General features: G+C 41.3%; 1 protein-coding gene across 5 annotated transcripts in view; it reads left to right on the top strand.

The window, feature by feature from the left end:
- The first annotated feature begins 442 nt into the window (after positions 1-442).
- The window catches only part of TLE1 (transducin like enhancer of split 1), a 71602-nt gene continuing 53875 nt past the window's right edge, over positions 443-18169 (top strand). For 4 of the 5 annotated variants that reach the window (XM_015280363.4, XM_003643035.6, XM_015280362.4 and 1 more), the window contains exons 1-4: positions 443-1097; positions 1330-1430; positions 2701-2764; positions 2856-2900. In XM_015280363.4, coding sequence (XP_015135849.1) covers positions 1074-1097; positions 1330-1430; positions 2701-2764; positions 2856-2900 — 234 coding nt within the window. In that variant the 5' untranslated portion in view covers positions 443-1073. Of the gene's footprint in view, positions 1098-1329; positions 1431-2700; positions 2765-2855; positions 2901-13831; positions 13939-18169 lie in introns of those variants that run through there. The other variant, XM_015280364.3, reaches the window with a different exon arrangement.

Raw genomic sequence — 18169 nt, 5'->3', positions numbered from 1 at the left:
CCCCGCCCCTGGCGGACAGCCGTCCCGCAGCGCCCTGCCTCCCCACACCCCAGCACCACTGACCCCATGCGCGCAGGCGCCGCACGCTGGGCGAAAAGCAGCCCCGACACCCCACCCGCCCAGCAACCCCACGTTACTTTGACTGACAGCTCAGCCTCCCCGCTCCCCTTCCCATAGACCTTCCCCTCCTCCCTGCACTCTGCGCCCTCCCATTGGCCGGCACGGAGAGCTCCCGCAGCTCCGCCAGAAACGCTTCCCAGCGAAAGGCTGAGAGGCGGACGGAGTTGAGCAAATTCCATTGGCCCGCGGCGCTGGATGCGTCACGCACCCACGTTGGTGCGGAGGCCGGCGACTGGCTGCTACCGCCATCTCTCCCCCCGCTCTGAGCGCTGTGGGAGTGGCCGGGCGGCTGGTTAGCCGGAGGAGTGTGAAACCGCGTGTTAATGCAAACGGCGCAGCGAGCGCGGAGCATCCCGCCCGGCCCGGCCGTTCCCGTCCCGCCGAGCGCGTCGCGCGGGGCTGCCGCGCTCCGCTCCCCCGCATCCCTGCGCGGAGCAGGGCAGGGCCGCGCTCCTCGAACGGGCGGAACTTCACCTCGGCGGGGCAGCTCCGGGACGAGGAGAGCTACGGCGAGGAGGACGAGGAAGATGTGGAGGAGATCGCGATGCTCCGCGTGCTGCTGAGGCGTTGAGCCGCCCGCTGCCGGAGGCTATCGCCCGCCTGACCCCGCGCGGAGCGGGCGCTCCCCGCCCTTTGTTGTGGTGCCTCCGTCGCCGCGGGGCCGCCCCGCGCCCGCCCCCCGCGGAGCTCCGCTCCGGCCGCCCCATGCGCCGCCGGCGGTCGGGAGCAGCGCGGCCGCCCTCGGAGGCTTCCCGCACGCCCCGATCGCTGTGACGGCCCCGCCCGCTGTGACGGCCCCGCCCGGAGCCCACTAGAGAGAGCCGCTCGCCCTCACGACTCGCGTCGCCCGTCCCGTCCCACGGAGCTACAGCGACAGAGCGGCCGCGGCCGGAGGATGTCCTCGCGGCGGGAGCACTGAGCGCCGCGGGGCGGTTTGGGGCGCGTTCGGAGCCATGTTCCCGCAGAGCCGGCACCCCGTGAGTACGGCGCCGGGCGGGACCGGCCCTGCGTGCGGCGGTCACTTTCCGCCCCGAGGCGAGGGGAGCGGCGGGGAGGAGCCGGCCGCCCCGCTGCGGGAGTCGGCGGGAGGAAAGGGCTGGGGCCGGGGTCGCTGCAGGGACGGGGCGGGCGGCGGGACGGACCCTCGCTGCGTCCCGCCCCGTCCGCGCGATCTGACCGTGCCTCTCTCTCCCGGTCCGTCCGCCCCAGGCGCCGCACCAGGCTGCGGGGCAGCCCTTCAAATTCACCATCCCGGAGTCGCTGGACCGCATCAAGGAGGAGTTCCAGTTCCTCCAGGCTCAGTACCACAGGTGAGCGGCGGCGGGGCCGCGCCGGGGGCGCTCCGATCCGCTCCTCCTGCCCTGGGTGCGGGGTTGCAGCGAGCAGCGGCGTCCAGGCGGTGGCGTGCGGGGCCGGGGCGGCGCGGGGCCCTCGAGCGGGAGCGAGGCTGCAGGCGGCCGGGCCCGGGGTGCGGGGAGGGGGTGTTACGGGAGGAGAGCGGTGTGGCCCGCAGGGCGGCGGAGGAAGTGCCCTCCTCCGTTGCGTGCGGTGTTCACAATGAGGTGCATCCGACGCCGACGTGCGGTGCTAAAGGAGCCGGGAGGATGGCAACTTTGTAGCGCAGAGTTAGCGTCAGTCTGCTGAAGCTGTGAAGTGCGCTTCGTCGCGCGGCGCTGCGCGGTGCTTTGGTGCTGGGCGCCCCTTAGGGAACGGATTCCTGCGCGCAGAGGGTGCTTGGCAATAAGAGGCGTTTGTCTCTCGATTCTGTACTCCCTTTCACCTGAACGGTCAGGACAGGAATGAAAGCTCTGTTACTTTCCGTGCTGGAAGTCAGCCGGCTGTGATTGGGGCTCCCTTTTCCTGCTTTAGACTGATTCTCACTCGAGATTGATTTGTCTGAGCCGTTGGTTAGTTAGAAATGCGGTATGAACTGTGAGCATTCAGTGTTGCAGATACAAGTGAAAAAGACTGCTTTCCACTGCGTCTGCTCCATAGGATGCTTTCTGGTGGCCCTAAAAAAACAAAGGGAATGTTGCTGCTTTTGTTTTGCTCAGTCAGAGTCGTTAAAGCGGTGCTGCTGTTTGTGATGAGACAGGCAACTCTTCTGAAAACAAACTTGCTAGCAAATGGTGGTCAGAGTTACCGCTGTCCAGCTGCAGGCAAGAAAACCCAAGCTGGAGGCACCTTGAGGTTAGGAGATGCAGATATGCCTGAGATGTAATTCTAACCACAAATGGTGCCGTTTGGCTGCGACTCTGAATGTCACATGTGAAGACATACTTCTGGCTGCTCAGAGGAACTTTGGGGAATGTCTGGTCCTGTCACAACCCAACAGCCAGTGTCCTTTGCCTGTCTGTGTAGCTCTGGAGGCAGCTGCAGCTCTCAGGCAGCACCACGAAATACCTTCTGAATTTCCTGCTCAACCGTTGTGTTTAAAGTATGAATTAAGCCTTCTTCTCTCTGTTTGCATGTGAGTTATGAGGTTTTTTAATTAGCTGTTTTTGTCAAAATACAAATAAAGTGGGTAGATGTCAAAACAAATGACATAATAGTTACATTGAAGTGTGATCTATTTTGTAGCCTTAAATTGGAATGTGAGAAACTGGCAAGTGAGAAGACAGAAATGCAGAGGCACTATGTGATGGTAAGTTTGCTTGTTTTTCTTTATTTCAGTAAATATCTTATAATACAATGTAAGCCAGTATAAAAAATAATATGTGGTCCTTTATTTGCAGTATTATGAAATGTCATATGGATTAAACATTGAAATGCACAAACAGGTAAGGCATTTTGTCTTCTAAACCACAAAAATCTGCGGACAGTCTGTGTTTAAATGTAGCTGCTGTGTTTGTATTCAGATGACTGCATTGCATGTCTGAATAGACTGATCGTAGCTGTGATTAGCAGACCTATGCCTACCTACTGTCAAGTGCGGTGTAGGTTAGGCTGAGCGACATGGCTGTCTTGCTGTTGGTCCTGAAAGTTGATGTCTGAGGTAGGAAAGGTCTTGTCTCTGTTTTTAAAAGTATAATTCAGTGCTTTGTGTGGTTCTGTTTTGTTGCTGGCAGGAAGGAGCCTTTGATGATGACTTTGTAGCATATGTAGTGACAGTTGCTCCAATGCTTGCCATTTAAAGGTATGAAAAGGTTAGTGACTTGGAAAGCTCAAGTTATGACTATGAATTTTCAAGTTCCCATAAAATTCACACTAACAGCCACTATAATGGTGAATAAAAAGAGTGCTGAAGTAGAACAAGACACTAAAGACCTCATAAGAGAAGAAAAGCTAAATGATTGCTCAGCCCGGAGGACCCTCAACTAAGTAGTCATTGTCTGCCAAATAAAGCATTAATGGCAGGGTGTAAGTATTCTGTAGATATGCTGACATTCACTTTTTCATCAAGATGCTGGTACAATAAGTCTTTCAGAAATCGATGGCCTCTTAAAAAAATTATCATTAGATGAAGTTGCACAGTTGGACACATTTCAAAGTGCAACAATACAACTCTTTCTTGAAGTGTATGTGCTATTTCATCTAAAATTCTTGTTTCATTAAATTAAAGAGCATGGATGACCGGTTAGGGCATAGCGAGTAAATTGATTAGTTCAGGCTTTGGATCTTCAGTATATTCAAAGACTTTCATTAAGTAAGTGAACTGCAGAGTAGAATTCTTCTTTTGTAACTCTCAACTCTTTGATTTTTATTTTGTTTTCACTTAAAAATATTGTATTTGGTGAGGTGGAATGGTGGTTCCATGATAACTTTGTTTGCAAAGCTAAGCTAGTGTTCCACAGTGTTTTTTAGAGTTACACTTGTTTGAATCCAAAATGCTGGTAAAAGCAGGGATGTTAGACAGCCTAGTTGTTCTGAAGCGATGCACTGAATAGGCAGACAGGGCAGGAGGAGTGGTGGCTAACTTGGTTCTGTGCTGTGGTGTGTTTTTGTCTAGTCTGTGTTAGAAGAATGGTATTTTCTAGTGAGGTTAACTTTTGATCCTCTTTATCCTCTTCATCCTGATGTTTGGATTTCTGTTTATTTAGACTGCTGTAAAGCTCAGAATAAAAAACTCATGAGGAAGCCAATGTCCATACAGGGGGTCGATTTGGTGCAAAATGGATGTTATCTTCATAAGATCTTGACAAAGTCAGGTGACTTCAGTAAATGTACAAGGAATTAACTTTAAGTAAAATCAATTAAGCCCATGAGATTAAAGAGCCTCAGAACTGAGGTTTCCACTTTGACCTTAACATCTGTGCATTGCAAAGGTTTAATGCTCTGTATATATGGCAACTATAATTATCTACCCGGTATGCAGTGATACTTGGGAAGCTTTTAAGATTTATGGCAGAGCATTATATCTGCATTGATTGTAGTGAAAGAGAACAGAGCATGCTTATTCCCTGCGTACTGTTAAGAAAAGAAAGGGAAGGGATAAATAGTATCTAAAACTCATAACCAAGGAAAACTATGATTTTACATCTTAAGCAGTTCTGAAAAACGTAGCACCTTCATATTAAAGATTTAGATGCCTGCAGTGAGGATGCATAGTGCTGTTAGGATTCAGTAGGTAGGTGGTCTCAGAGTAAGGAGACAAAAAAGCAAAGCAAAGCAAAAAAAAAAAAAAAAAAAAAAAAAAGCCACCAGTGACATTCTTCTGAATTTCTACTGCTAACGATGAGTTCTGAGGAGGCTTTTGTCAGATAGTAATCATAATTCTTATTAAAACTGGTGACGTCTAGCCCCAAGGGTGTAGCCAGGCTCAAATTGATGCTTTTTGCTGGCTGATCACCAGCATGGCCTAAGTGCTCATTATGTTGTAGAGAGGGCCTTTGGAGCTCTCATTACGTTTGACAGGAATTCTCTCTAGGGGGAAACTGGGCATTAGCTAGACTTCTGACAGGCTGAAATTATTCCTGCTTTATGGCTTATAACCAAATGCTAGCAAGGCATCATCAGGGGACATGAAAAATTGTCATTTCTGACAACATCTTTGTTACTGAAAAATGCAGTGATGGGGAAACTTTCCACTGAACGAGCTTTAATGTTCGTAAGGCCTACCTTCTGTGTGGATGCTGTACTCACCCTGTGTGCAGCCCTTCAGAGTGTTTGGGCTTCTGATTTGGAAATAAAAAATCGTACTGCAGTGATGGTAGCTTGTGCAGTGTGCCGTCCACATCACTGTGGAATGTGGGGTCACTTCGGTTGAAGGAAGTTGTTGTAGTCTGCCTGCTGATGAAAAGGTTGATTTCTTGTGGTGATTCAGTTACATCAGTTACTAAACTCTTCATTTAATTCTGTAATCTATTACGATTGTAATTTGACTGAAACAGAGTTAGGACTTGAACGTGGCTATATGCAGTTGTGCTGCAAACTCGCCAAACAAAAGCAACTGTACTGCAGAGTTTTCAACTTGAATACACTGTATTTGTGTCAATGAATGGCTCCGGGAAGGCTTTCTTCACAACTTTGGCTCTTTGTAGTGTTTAACTTTTTGACAATATGCTTAAACCCAGGTACTGCTGTTGCATTTCAGCTTGCTGGCTGAACACAGATCAGGAAATAATCATTGACATACTTGTGGCTGGTTTGTGTTTTCTTGGTTTGTTTCTGTTTTTACAAGAATCTCAAAGATTAATTCTTAAGAGGATGTTGTGCCTGGGTTTTTGTACTGTTTTCAGAGATAATTATCTTAAGGTGTATATAGTTACTGATTAACATTACTGTCTCTGAGACAGAAACAAGTTTGAGGATTTGCTGAGGATAGGTGGGATTGATTCAGGTATCATTTTCATGTGTGTCATGGATTGAATTAACAGAGGAAGGAAACTGAAGACCATTCAAGTCAGGTTTTCCCACTGTGACATCCGTGGTTGGCAAAGCAGACGTGTCATCTGCTAGTGCCAAGATATAGAGTCTTTTGGGTGTTAAAAATCCCAGCGTACTTGAAGGGTTACTGCCCTTGGCTATTAGAGAGAGATGCTGAAAATAAAGAGGTGCTGCCCTGTCATCTTTTGTCATAAGTCGAGAGATAAGACTTCCTGTGTATTTAATGCCTAGATTGTTCAGGTGCAAGATTAGCTCTTGTTCAGTGGCAGGCAGCCAAAGACAGAAAAAATCATCACTGCTGAACTAACTGACAGACTGTATAAACTACGATAGTATTTGGGTGTCTGCAATCCCAAAGGTGACAGCTGGTTTTCCTTCTCTTTGGGCGGGTTATTGTGATCTTTGTGACCTGCCTTGAGGCAGGCATGTCATTCAGTACTTTGCCTCTTGTAGAAAAGTATACAAACTCCCGAACTGCATTATGCTAACCAGTTGTACAGCAATTAAATGTCTGTTTTAGTCCAGAATGTTTTATGAAATCATTTCTAATGCTCTTTGTTCAAGGACTGAATCTTTTCCTGATATCTCATTAGAACATCAGTCTTCAGGAGTGGGTTAAATAGAAGGGAATTAAGAAGCTTAGTTAGCTCTCTACAGCTCCTGAGTAGGATGGCTGTGCTGTTGAAAGGGATTTAAAGATTTTTTTTTTCTGTTTTTCTACTTGCATTTTAATTAGTGCAGTGAAAAACATCATGAATCCTAAAGGTTTTGATGATGTACTGTGAGTGTTTCAAGAGGATTTTACAGTTGGATCTGCCACATAAGACATGCAGAACCTGCTTCTGTAAGATTGACTGGGACATATTTTTCCCTCAACAGTCATATTTATTCTACAAACACTGGATTTCCAAGTGTTTACAGTTGTACCACCATTACAGCCACAACTATAGTTCCTAAATAAGGAGGAAAGCCTAGAGTAATGAACTCAACTTTCTCAACTTTAAAGCCACATTCAAGCTTGAGACTGACATTAAGGAGTTATCTGACAGATTCAGGGCACTGTGTGAAATATGTCTCCATGTGGCTTTTAGATAACCATATTGTCAGATACCATCTATTATGTCAACTTAACATACAACTTAATCAAAAAATGTGTCACAGTATAAACACTCTACATATGTTAAATACTGTCAGATCATCTTGCATTTTGAAATGGGTCTGCTAGATTTCAGGTTCATTGCAGGATCATTCAGGGAAAGGAGAAGCTACTGGCGATGTTGTCAAACTTCCTTTGTATTGCTGGAACTTAGTTTGTCAAATTTCTGTTACTGTACTTCATGGATTGGCACAAGCAAGTTTTTATTTTTAAGAAAAAAAAAAAAAGCTGGTATTTTTGGGAGCAGGGAGTGGAAAAGGAAGGAAGGGTTCTTCTCTCACAGCAGGTTCTGGGGTGAAAGGTAAACGCTTGTTTCTGGTGTTTGTAATAAAAACCAAACAGGCCAGCTAAGTATTTGAGTTGCCTTTCAGCAATTTTAGTTTTGTAGCGAAGGGGAAAAGATTGCATTTCATCTTCTATGCAGAATGAAAGATAGTATCTTCTGGATTTGTGGGTAGGTCACCATTGGCATACACTGAAAGCATCTAAAAATAATTGTATGTTAACTTGCACTTATCAGGAGACTACACAGTACTTATTAATTTAAAAATGATAACAGCATTGAGTAGGGCTAATGATGTCATCATTCCTCTGAATATAAGAGTTGAGAATATATAATGACAGACGTGTTTACATTGTAACTGTATACTCAGCTCCCTCTTCTTGCTGGCATCAGTTACTTGCCCCAGTTAGTCATCTTTATTAACTAACATGGGGAAGGAACAAAAAGGGGAAGAACTGATTTTTCTTGATCAGCAGTTTCTATATTCTTAACCATTTCATTCTCATCGTCAACAAGGGTGTGAGGCTGATGTGTGTTCAACTTGTCCTCTTATGTAAAACTTCTCTGTAGTGGGTTTTTGCCATTGTGTGGGAAGGAAGCTGTTGTGGGTGCAAGATAGGTAAGGCAATTGTGTTGATTTTGGGGGGAGGGGTTTAGGGGCTGGGGATAGAGAAACTTCATTTGTGATGTTATCTTTGTTTGATGACACTTCGTTCTCAGCAAATGCATATAATTGATGTCTAGTTGCATTTTTCCATGTAGTTAGAATTTTAGACCTTCGTGTGTATTATTTCTGACTCACTTTCACATTGGGTAGTCCCAGCCTACTCAATTTGTGAAAGTACAAGTTGTTCCATAGCTGTGATCATCTGATTTGCCTTTGCTTGATTTTTTTTTTTTTTTAATTTATTTTTCCTCACTTTCAATCTACTCCACTGAAATGAGGGCACAAGAACTAAATGCAGTTGTCAGGGTATAGGCAAACCAGAGATTTATGTAATGGCATAATTGTGATCTGTATTTTTTTAATTTTTCTTTAGATAAGAGCTCAATATTTGATTTATCTCCTTGGCTACCAAGAAATTCTGAGCTGTTGGTATCACCTCTCAGATTTGCTCACGTTTGAGTTCTTGTTCATGAGCAATGATGGCTTCATCAATTTATTCTGATGCTAGCGGTGGTTGCTCCTGGTGTGTCTATAAGTGTGTCAAAGTTGTAAAAGTATACTGTTTAACTGCCCTCTTCAGCTTGTAAGGCTGCTTTGCAGTTCTTCTGTCTGTCATTGTTTCTACTTTGAATCCTCCTGTGGAACTAATGTTCTTACTCACTGTGTGCTGTCTTCTCCAGACTGTGTTGCTGAGCATACTCATAAACTAGATTGCAGTAGAAGTCCCTGAGATCCTACTGCTGATATTCCTCTTTGGAGAGAGCTGATGGTTTTCCCTTGCCCTGTTTCCTAATTTTGACAATTATTTATTTGTTTACGGCATGGTGCCAGAGGCAATTGAAGGGCAGGTTAAAACTTACTAAAGCATTGCCTATCTGAGCTCTACTTCAAATCTGACTAGGTTTCAAAAATGAGTTATTTCCTGAAGTCATTTATTGTAAAAGAAGGCATAGTGATGAAATTTCTTTTAACTTTTTTTTCCTCTGTATTTGGTACAGCATGTGATGAGTTCCTTTTTTTTTTTTTTTTGCATGAACAAATGGAAACAATATTGGTTTCTCTTAAAAATGCATTCACAGTATGCTTAAATATAAGTGGAATAGAAAGAAAGGATTATAGCTTTTATTATATAAAGTTCTGGCGAGGATTATTTTAGTTGCTAGCAAGCCTAGTATTACTGAATATACTTTCAGTGTGGAGTTCAGTGGAGAACTGTTCAAGAAATTAATCAGTTTGGTAGGTTTCTTTGAAGTTTTTATAATGATAATAGTGTTTTGTGGGGAGTGATAAATTGAATAGCATTTAAGAAGCCTGTAATCTCTAATTGGGGATTGACTGAGTTGCTTTCACCTTTTCTTTATGTTCTTCAGAAGCGTGAACAAATTAGCACAGATGATTAAATTACAAATTAAAGTTCTTTGAGAGGTGTCTGGTGGGTTATCTGTCAGGGTTGCTTATCTGGAAATATCTTGTACTGCTTAAGTGATTGGAAGATCTAGTTAGCCTTTTGGGTTGTGTGGTCACATAACAGAAAACAGATTTATTTGTATTTGGTGCTGTTCTTTTGTTGTTGTTGTGGTGATGGTGGTGGTGCTTCTGCCTTCCCTCACCCAGCATGGATTTTTCTTCCTTTTTGTCTCTTTTAAATCTTGAAGATTTTTGATGTTTGTGTAAACAGTCGGTCAAAGTAACTTACTTGTAAGGTGACCAGTCAGTGTATTGACAAGAACAGACACAATAGAAAACTGCATTAGGAGGCAAGCCACTGGGATTTGCAGTAAATATATTACAGAACACAAGTGAATTGCCGATACTGCTTGTTTAGCAGTTTGCAAGGGCAATGGTGGTATGGATTTTTGAATTAGAAGGGAAGGACTGTTCTTCCTCTGTGCTGGAACGTCTAGTTGATGGCTGAGGATAAAATTGATTTAGAACAAAATGCTGCCACCTCTATTTATTTATTTTTTATTTTTTGTCATTTTAGAGGCTTCTCTGTGGGTTAGTAAGCAAAACCAAAAAGGTAGCTTTCAGTTTTGGAGAAGGGAGCAAAAATGTGTATGCTTGTTTGACTGCATCTTGATTAGGTACTAATTCTGAGAAAATGCTTTTGTAAGGTCAAGAAAAGCAAAGGACATCTGAAAGCGGATAGTTGCTATGGCAATCTGCTTATTTATGAACTTGTTTTTAAATATGCCAAAACTCCTGAGTTGCTGTGGCCTTTACTTCATTGTATAATGATCTCAACCTCTTTAAGTGCAGAAGTTTGAATTAAATCTCGGTGAGGACAGGGAGGAAAACCACATTTTCTTGGGGAAAAAATAACAAATAGGTCATTCTTTTGTGGTTTTGCCATAACAGTTTCCATTTACAACAAAACGTGCTTTTGTTCTGTTTTTTACTGAAATGTTTATCACTGTTTTTTCTTTATATGAGTCTTGAGTCTGGGCATAAGGTCATCCTGAATTTCCACTTTGTAGCTGATTATAAGGTTGCCAGCCATTAGTTTGCAGATATCTATCTGTCTCAAATAAGGGACATAAATTGCAAGCTAAGCAAAGGAAAAAAAAATTAACAAGACCTATGGGAAGCCTTCAAACTTATTCATTACACTGAAATAGATGCTGTCAGGTGGCAGTTCTAGGGAGGACTTGGCACCTCCTTCTGGCCTAGCAGAATCAGTTGTAGCAGTGCATTTTCTGTCAGGGTGCTTGTCTGATCTGCTGCTGAAGATTAGCAACAGCAGCCACTCTCAGGCTGTCTGGGTAACTGCTTTTCTGTGACTGAAGTGCTTCTTCAGTTACAGCCCCATTTTTTTTTTCTTTTCCCCAGTTTTAGTTTTTTTTTTTTTTTTCCTGTGTACTTTTGTCCCCCTGGATAGGAAAAGACAATTGTTCCTTTTCCTTCCGGAAGCATTTTGTGGACTATTGTGGCCTAATGTTCATTCTTTGAGTGCTTTTGCCCAGATGAAGAGCAGTGCCCAAAATAAGCACAGTACACCAGGGGAGGAATCACTGTGCTGAGTAGCAGAGAGTTGCTTAGCTTACTGTTGACTGTGGTGGCAGCCTTTTACCAGCAGTTTACTGCAAAATAACTTCAACTTCTAATCCACTGTGACAGAGAGGTTGATTGCTTTTCTGGCCTCTTGTTGTCCTTTACTTTTTTTTGCTTCTGTCTAGGTATGCTATGGCTCTTTATGCCATTTTGACCCAATCCTTTTTCTTTTTCCTAGTCTTTTTTTTTTTTTTTTTTAATTCTTTCACTGCAAAGTGAGTTCTGAAGCTCTCCCCTAGCATGTTACACATTTCTTTGCAACTCTCTGTAAATTAAGGATTAGGGCAGGTAAAGAGATTTTTATGCGCATCAGTGGAAATGTTGAAAAATACCAGTCCTGTCATCCACTCAGAACGTCTTAAGTCTTGATACTTTGTTTAATCAACAAGCAGTTTTGCACATTCTTGTGAAGTTCTAGCAGAACTGTTCTGTTTGCATTGTTCCCATGAATGCTACACTACTAGTGTAAAATTCTTAGTGAAGAAGATAGGGCACCTGTGTCACTTAGCTATAGAGGACTGACTTTGTTGGAATTTACTTGGTTCAGATACTGTTTACTGTTGTAAAATCTATACAAGTTGTAGTTGTAGTTTGTCTTCTTGCTTCACCTAGATATTTGTAGTTGAGAGGCATTTTAATGCCTCAAACTTGAACAGTTGAATGAAGCTGGAGTATCTTTGCTCTTTTACTAGCTGTTTTCTCTCTGTCAGGCATTGTCCTTTTATATGTAGTTTCCTTTCTGTCTGACACTTGCAGGTTCTGCAAGGTATTCGCTAGCCCAGGTTTCACTAGTATGCTCTTACTAAACATCAGTTGCCATGGTTAACTTGATCAGAGCATTCAAGTAGAGTTCTTTTCCTTTACTGTTTGGGCTGCGATGTTGATTGTAGCTAGTAATTAATATAAATTATGTGGTTGAAGACTTTTGTTTTATAGTTAAGGTGGGTGCAAAGAAGTGTTTTGTTTTTTTTTCTTTAAAGTTAAGTTTCTGGCAGCCTTCATGTCTTTTGACCATCTCTTTCCTCCTGTAAGTGAAGGAATTGAACCTTTTTTGATTTCTTCTTAGTATGTCATATGGCTGAGCACCAGCTTTGCTTTTGCATAACTTAATAGTGGCACATAATTCTGTAACTATGTGCTTATGCTGTATGTATTTATACTACCTCACCTGGCAAAGTTTTCACTTCTTCCATGCTTCATTGTTTGCACAACCTCAGCTAGAAACTTTTGATATAGATTTTTGGCACAGTTCTTCCTTACTGTTCTTCCTTTGTGCATTCCTGTTCCATTCTCAGATGTGTTAATTTTCACGCATATCCTGAATACTATTTCATAAAGAATTCATCGACTTTTCATAATACATTTTATCATTCAATAACAGATCCTGTAAAGATGAACTTAACCAGTTGACATCTGATTTCCAGAAGTCTTGAGAGCCTTATTATTCTGCCTTGTACCAATAACTGTAAACTGTATCATGATTGTCAATCTCAAATTACTTCCTGTCTGATCAGTTTAAATCAGTTCTTGTCTACAAGATGTAATCTAGATGGCATCTTCACTAGCTTTCTGTATCCTGTGAGCAGAAGAATATAAACAAAACATAATAAAATAGGGAAGAAATTTATTGACATATCTCCAAGATTTTGCTGACAGACTTTCAAATCTCACTTTCCCCACATAGTGAAAGTCACCTTCCAAATTTTGTGTGGTGGCTAATTCTGCTAACAGCTAACAAAATTTGTCAGTCCTCTTAACTCTTAACTGATTAGTGAATCACATGATAGCATCTGAAGCATTGATATGAGGACACCTCTAAGGCCTTAAATTCTTTCAGTGACTTGGTGTTTGAATCTCAGTGTGAATATAGTCAATATTGTAAAACTGTGAAATTACATCTGAGATGCACAAGTGCGTGTGACATGTTTTCTTAAACTCAGCTTAATTTGATAGTGATTCCTGAAGTCCTAGTAAATGTAGTATGTTGTATTGAATTTTTTCCTCCGTATTTCCATCCCTTGTCTTGATATGTGGTAGTGCTTATTTTGGCAATTTGCATGTTCTTTGTTCTACTCAAGAACAGATTCTAATGGTGTTGTAGTCTTACTTGATAAGGACTGAATGCCAACTGAGAGTTTTGTTAATGTCTTGAGTACTATTAGTGTACGTGCTTGATTTGAGGTACATTATGCTCTTACGTATTCAAAGCTACATAGGCACTTTCACAATTCTGTAATATCTCTGACATTCCATGGCCATCCCAATAAAGTGGCTCTCTGTGGTGAACATTTTAAGGATGTGTGCAAAAACTTGTTTGTAGCTTGCAGGATTGAGAGCAAAATAAGAATGATTTTTGGAGTGTATCCTAAACCAAATGAAAAGGCAAGGGGATGGGATTCCTTTCTGTCAGGTGTAGCAGTTATAGCTATTCTGTTTTTATGGCTCCTTTCTTTCACTCTTCTTTTTGTCTCTTCCTTTTTCTTAGTACTGTGTTGCTCAGATGTTCTTGTGTTAATTTCGTAATGACCCAACATCAATAATGCAAAACATGTTTGATAATTATGAAGAACATGTGAGATGCGAGGAGCTCATCTGGCTTACCACTTCCCTCTGCTTTCAGTTAGGTTCTTCCTGTGCTTCCCTGAACAGCTGTTACTTGGTGGATACTTCTTGTTAGCCTACTTAACTTGCTGATCTGCTAAGCTGGTCCTTTTCCTTTTTCCTGTAGAAATGTTTTCTGCTCAACTAGTGAGCTGAGATGTTGGACGATTCTGAACATCTCCAGGAGTGCTTTTGGAATAAGGTGATCAGTGCGTGCCTCTGGAAATGAAGGCGGTGAGATTTTCTCTTTTGGATCAGTCAGACTCTGACTTGCTCTGCTATCTTATAAAATCTGAGTAAATGGGAATAGTATGTACCCCAAAACAACTGGAAAGCAAATTAAAGCTCTGTGCTGGCTTTAGAGATTTAAACAGTTCAGTGTATTGAAGGTTAGCATAGGCATGGAAACAAAACTGTGGAATTAAGATTTGAATGAATGCAAGATGAACTAAAGTTGGATTAAAGGAGAAATGTTATAATGGCCCATTTTAGCCAAGTTCATGAAAAGTCTCAAGTTATTGAGGATGTGTGAAAGGATCACTTGAACATCCTGACAACAGCTTTGTTGTTGCCAGTTGACTTAGGTTCTACCGAATTTACAGCTGCAAATGGGATGGGTGCTTGTTTACAGTGGTTCAATGAGAGCTGCACAGGAGCTCTATTGTAATAGACAGGATTGAAATCAGACATCTGAAATATATCCAGTCACTTTACAGTTTAACAAAGTTCAAAGCTATAGTAGATGTTCAGTAAGTGTAGCTGTTGGCTTGTGCATCAGATCCAGCTTATGTTTAAATTAACATGACCTTTTTGTAACATAAACTAACATCTGAAGAGGCTTCAGATAAATGCAGTTTAGGTAATAAATGTACATTTGGAAATTATCTGTCATTCTCCAACTTTGTCATTTTGGATTTTTGTTCTGTTAATATTTCTGTTGCTTATTCCTTCCTGCACTCCCACTTGCAATATGGTAATGTTTTGTTTTTTCCATAGCTAAAGATTTTTCATGCCAGTCTTCTGGTGTTTTAATATCATCATCTCGTGGGTGGCTGACCTTATGATTAAAATGAGTAGCACAGACGTGGGGCAGAAGGAAAACTGTATTTGTTAATGATATGTCATGTTGAACTGACAGCTTATCCCCCAAATACAGAGATTGTTCTTGTCGCTGAAGTGAATGCTACCCATTGCTCCTTGTCAGATTGAATTTCAACTATCTGTTGAGAATACACCTTCCCTCCTCCTCCTACTGGTGCGAATGTTAGTAATGACAGTGTTTATAATTTAAAATACAGTTTGAAGGCCAACTTCCACAGTTTGTCGCATGGTGGTGAATATGGCTGTAAAGGGGAGATGAATGTGGCTGCTTCTCCCAGTCTGTTACTCAGGAGACCAGTAAATTTGATTGGCTGCTTCAGTTCTAGCAAAATCATTCGATTTGCAAGCAATAGAAAGATAAGATATCCAATTACCCAAATGATTTGCGGGGTTAGCCAGCGTTGTCATGGAGACGCAAGTTGGAACAAATTAAATTTTAAGCAATAAAATAATCTTAAAGCACGTCTGGGAACAAGAAAATTTGGCAGTGGCACTTACCTGAATTGAATCTTAGCTTGACACACTGTTGTTTGACATTGATATACTATGGGGGCCTAAACTTCTAAATGGCATATTGCTTTTTTTTTTCCTTCCATCTTGCAACTGTTGCCAAAACAGATTGTGGTGTATTAGTTTTAAATAAAAGGGCATTAATTTCTCAGTGCTTATTGTGGATTCAGTAACTCATGAACAGCAAAGTTCATAGAATGCTAGCCTTAATCATTTAAGACTTTTGAATATTTAAATTTTGAGATTTATTCATACATCCAACATCTTCCCCATCCCCAAATTGTTAGCAATGCATTGTTGGAATTGTGTAAGCCTTACTACGGTGAAATTAAAAGTTACACTCTGCAAAATGTTGGTTGAGTGGTTTTTTTTGTGCTCTATGAATAGGTGTGATTTTTTTTTTTGTTGTCTCTGAAGATCTGAATCACATTAAGAATAAAGGCTGCAACACTTCAGTGCTAGTTACTCTACTGTTTCTGCAAGAAAAATGAAAATAAAGAATGGGTACTAACAGTTTAAGACTAAATCGTACAATTGCAGTTTCTTGCCCAAGGACTTTTTAGATGTAGTTTTCAGCTGATTTCTGGTTTGCAGCAGGAATTAAAAATGGTCAAGCATGTTCCATAAAGACGGCTTTTATCCACATGCCTGCTAGACATATGGGGATGAAAATTGGTCTGAGGTCAAGTGAGTTGCAGCATTCTCACAGCCTTCGATTTTTCTCCTCATCCCTACTACGGATCATCTCAAATAATGCAGTAATGACCAAAAATGCAACATTAACCTTTACTCCCTACTAGATTGCTGTGTTACATGCTATAAATGTCAAGAAGTCAATTTCCTTCTTCCAGAAGGAGTTCAGTGTTGTACTTGGCTTCCTATGTGTTGAAAATGTAAATGGAGGCGTAGTACTTCAGAATTAACTTGTAAAGCTTTTGTGAATATGATTTCACAGTATATTCTGTGCATTAAAGACAGGTTGATTTTATTGAATGGATTAGGACTTGCTTTTCATTATGATAGTAACTTCGGTTTTTCATATGTTGCTTTTCTTGAGTTTCCTTTTCTGATGCTTTCTCAACATTTCTCCTAAGCTGTCTTCCTCCACATTTAATGACGTGTGATTTTTTTAATTGGTTTAAAATAATTGAAGTAAGAAAGAATGTAATGAAAGTGCACATACTTGACCTTAAGAAATGGTGATAGAGTAGTTTCAAATACCGATCTAACTTCTGGCCATAGAAAATGCAATCTGCAAGAAAAAATGACTATTTTGGCTTAGCGTTGTTTGGTAATGGTAGGCCTGGGCAGCTTTGTGCAGTCTGAGAACTAATAAAACACCAATTGTCATAATACAGCTGATTGTCACAATGATGTCTTCTAAGATTTAATTTTTGCTTTAAATTACTGTAGTTGCTATAGCTAGTCCTTGCTGTGACAAATACGAGAGGTGCTGACTGAAGCAAAACCACAGCTGTTGTTGAAAACTCGGAGGCTGATGAGTGATAAACTAATTTTCGTAAGGTGAAAGTTGCATTTTTCAGCCGGAAGTGAGGGTGCTAACTCTTACAGGCTAGAGCTTCTTTTATGAGTGATGAAATATGTGGTATGTGTGGTGAGAAATCTGGGTAGAAATAGAAATCTTGCTTCTTTCCACACCAGTGCAAAAATCTGTATTTGCTTAAGAAATTGTGTTAAGTATGAGATCTTATGTGGTACTTTGTAATGTATAGGGTGTCAAAACATTAAATGATCTAAAGTAGACTACTGTACAGGAAAACACTTCGATATTTAAGTGAATATTATATTTAGTAACTAGCCTGTCTCCTTAGTTCTATGTCATTATGTTAAGAATTCATTTTAGCAAGAGACAAATCTAAGTACGAACGCTTGAGTTTGGCAATGCTAGGTCAAAACATTTAAGTTCTTAATTATATGGAATGAAGGCAAAGAACTGGATGAGTAAAGCCAAAAATAAGGCTCAACCAAATTTTACAAAATGGAGCTGAATTCCTTCATGTTAATTTTTAATGATACTTCAGAAAGGAGGGTGGCACATTGGTCAGAGGTCTGACAAGGTTGTCGTTTGCAAATAAATCAAAAGACAATCATTGCAACAGCAAGAACCAGTGAATGATGTAGTTTTGTCATTCTTTGATAGGCCCCACACTTGAGCCCTCTATTAAAAATGAATGTGTTCAAGAAGTTCTGCATTAAGAACACAAACAATTAAGGACTCTTCAGTTGCTTTGCTAAGAGCTGCTGTAGAGCTAGGAGGGCTTTCATGAGATATGCTGGCTTCTACAGTCTGCTTTACCAAAGAGCGGAAGAACATATGCACTTAGACATGTTTGTCCCTGCTCCATGCAGCTTTCTGCAGAATTTTCTTTGTTTACTCCTTCTTCTGACTGTTCTACATGACTGAAGATCAGCAATTAGATAATAAGTATGTTATACTCTGAAAGTAACTGATGAGTCCTTTTAAACTATTAAGTCTCTGAGCCCTAAATTAGAAAAATAAAGCTTGCTTTAATGTTGACAATTACATATGTTCTGTCTTGATTGACCAAGTTGTCCTATACTCATTCAAAAAAGTTTTTTGGGAATCTGTGTGTGTGTGTGTGTGTGTGTATGTGTGTGTATAAATACACCTATTCAAATTTATTCCATCTTGAATGGTGAAAGTTAATTTTTAACAACTTGATTTGTATTTAAATTTGTGGAACTTTCTTTTTCTTAATGCTGGAAAAAACATTTTGCGGTTCTTGATGATGAAGATTAAGTGAATTGTGCTGTAATACCTAGTTTAAACAGCTCATTAGAGAACAAAGATATTTTAAAAACATATTTATCA

Source organism: Gallus gallus, chromosome Z (genome assembly GCF_016699485.2).
Source record: "Gallus gallus isolate bGalGal1 chromosome Z, bGalGal1.mat.broiler.GRCg7b, whole genome shotgun sequence".
Taxonomy (NCBI): domain Eukaryota; kingdom Metazoa; phylum Chordata; class Aves; order Galliformes; family Phasianidae; genus Gallus; species Gallus gallus.
This window is presented reverse-complemented; position numbering and strand designations above follow the sequence as displayed.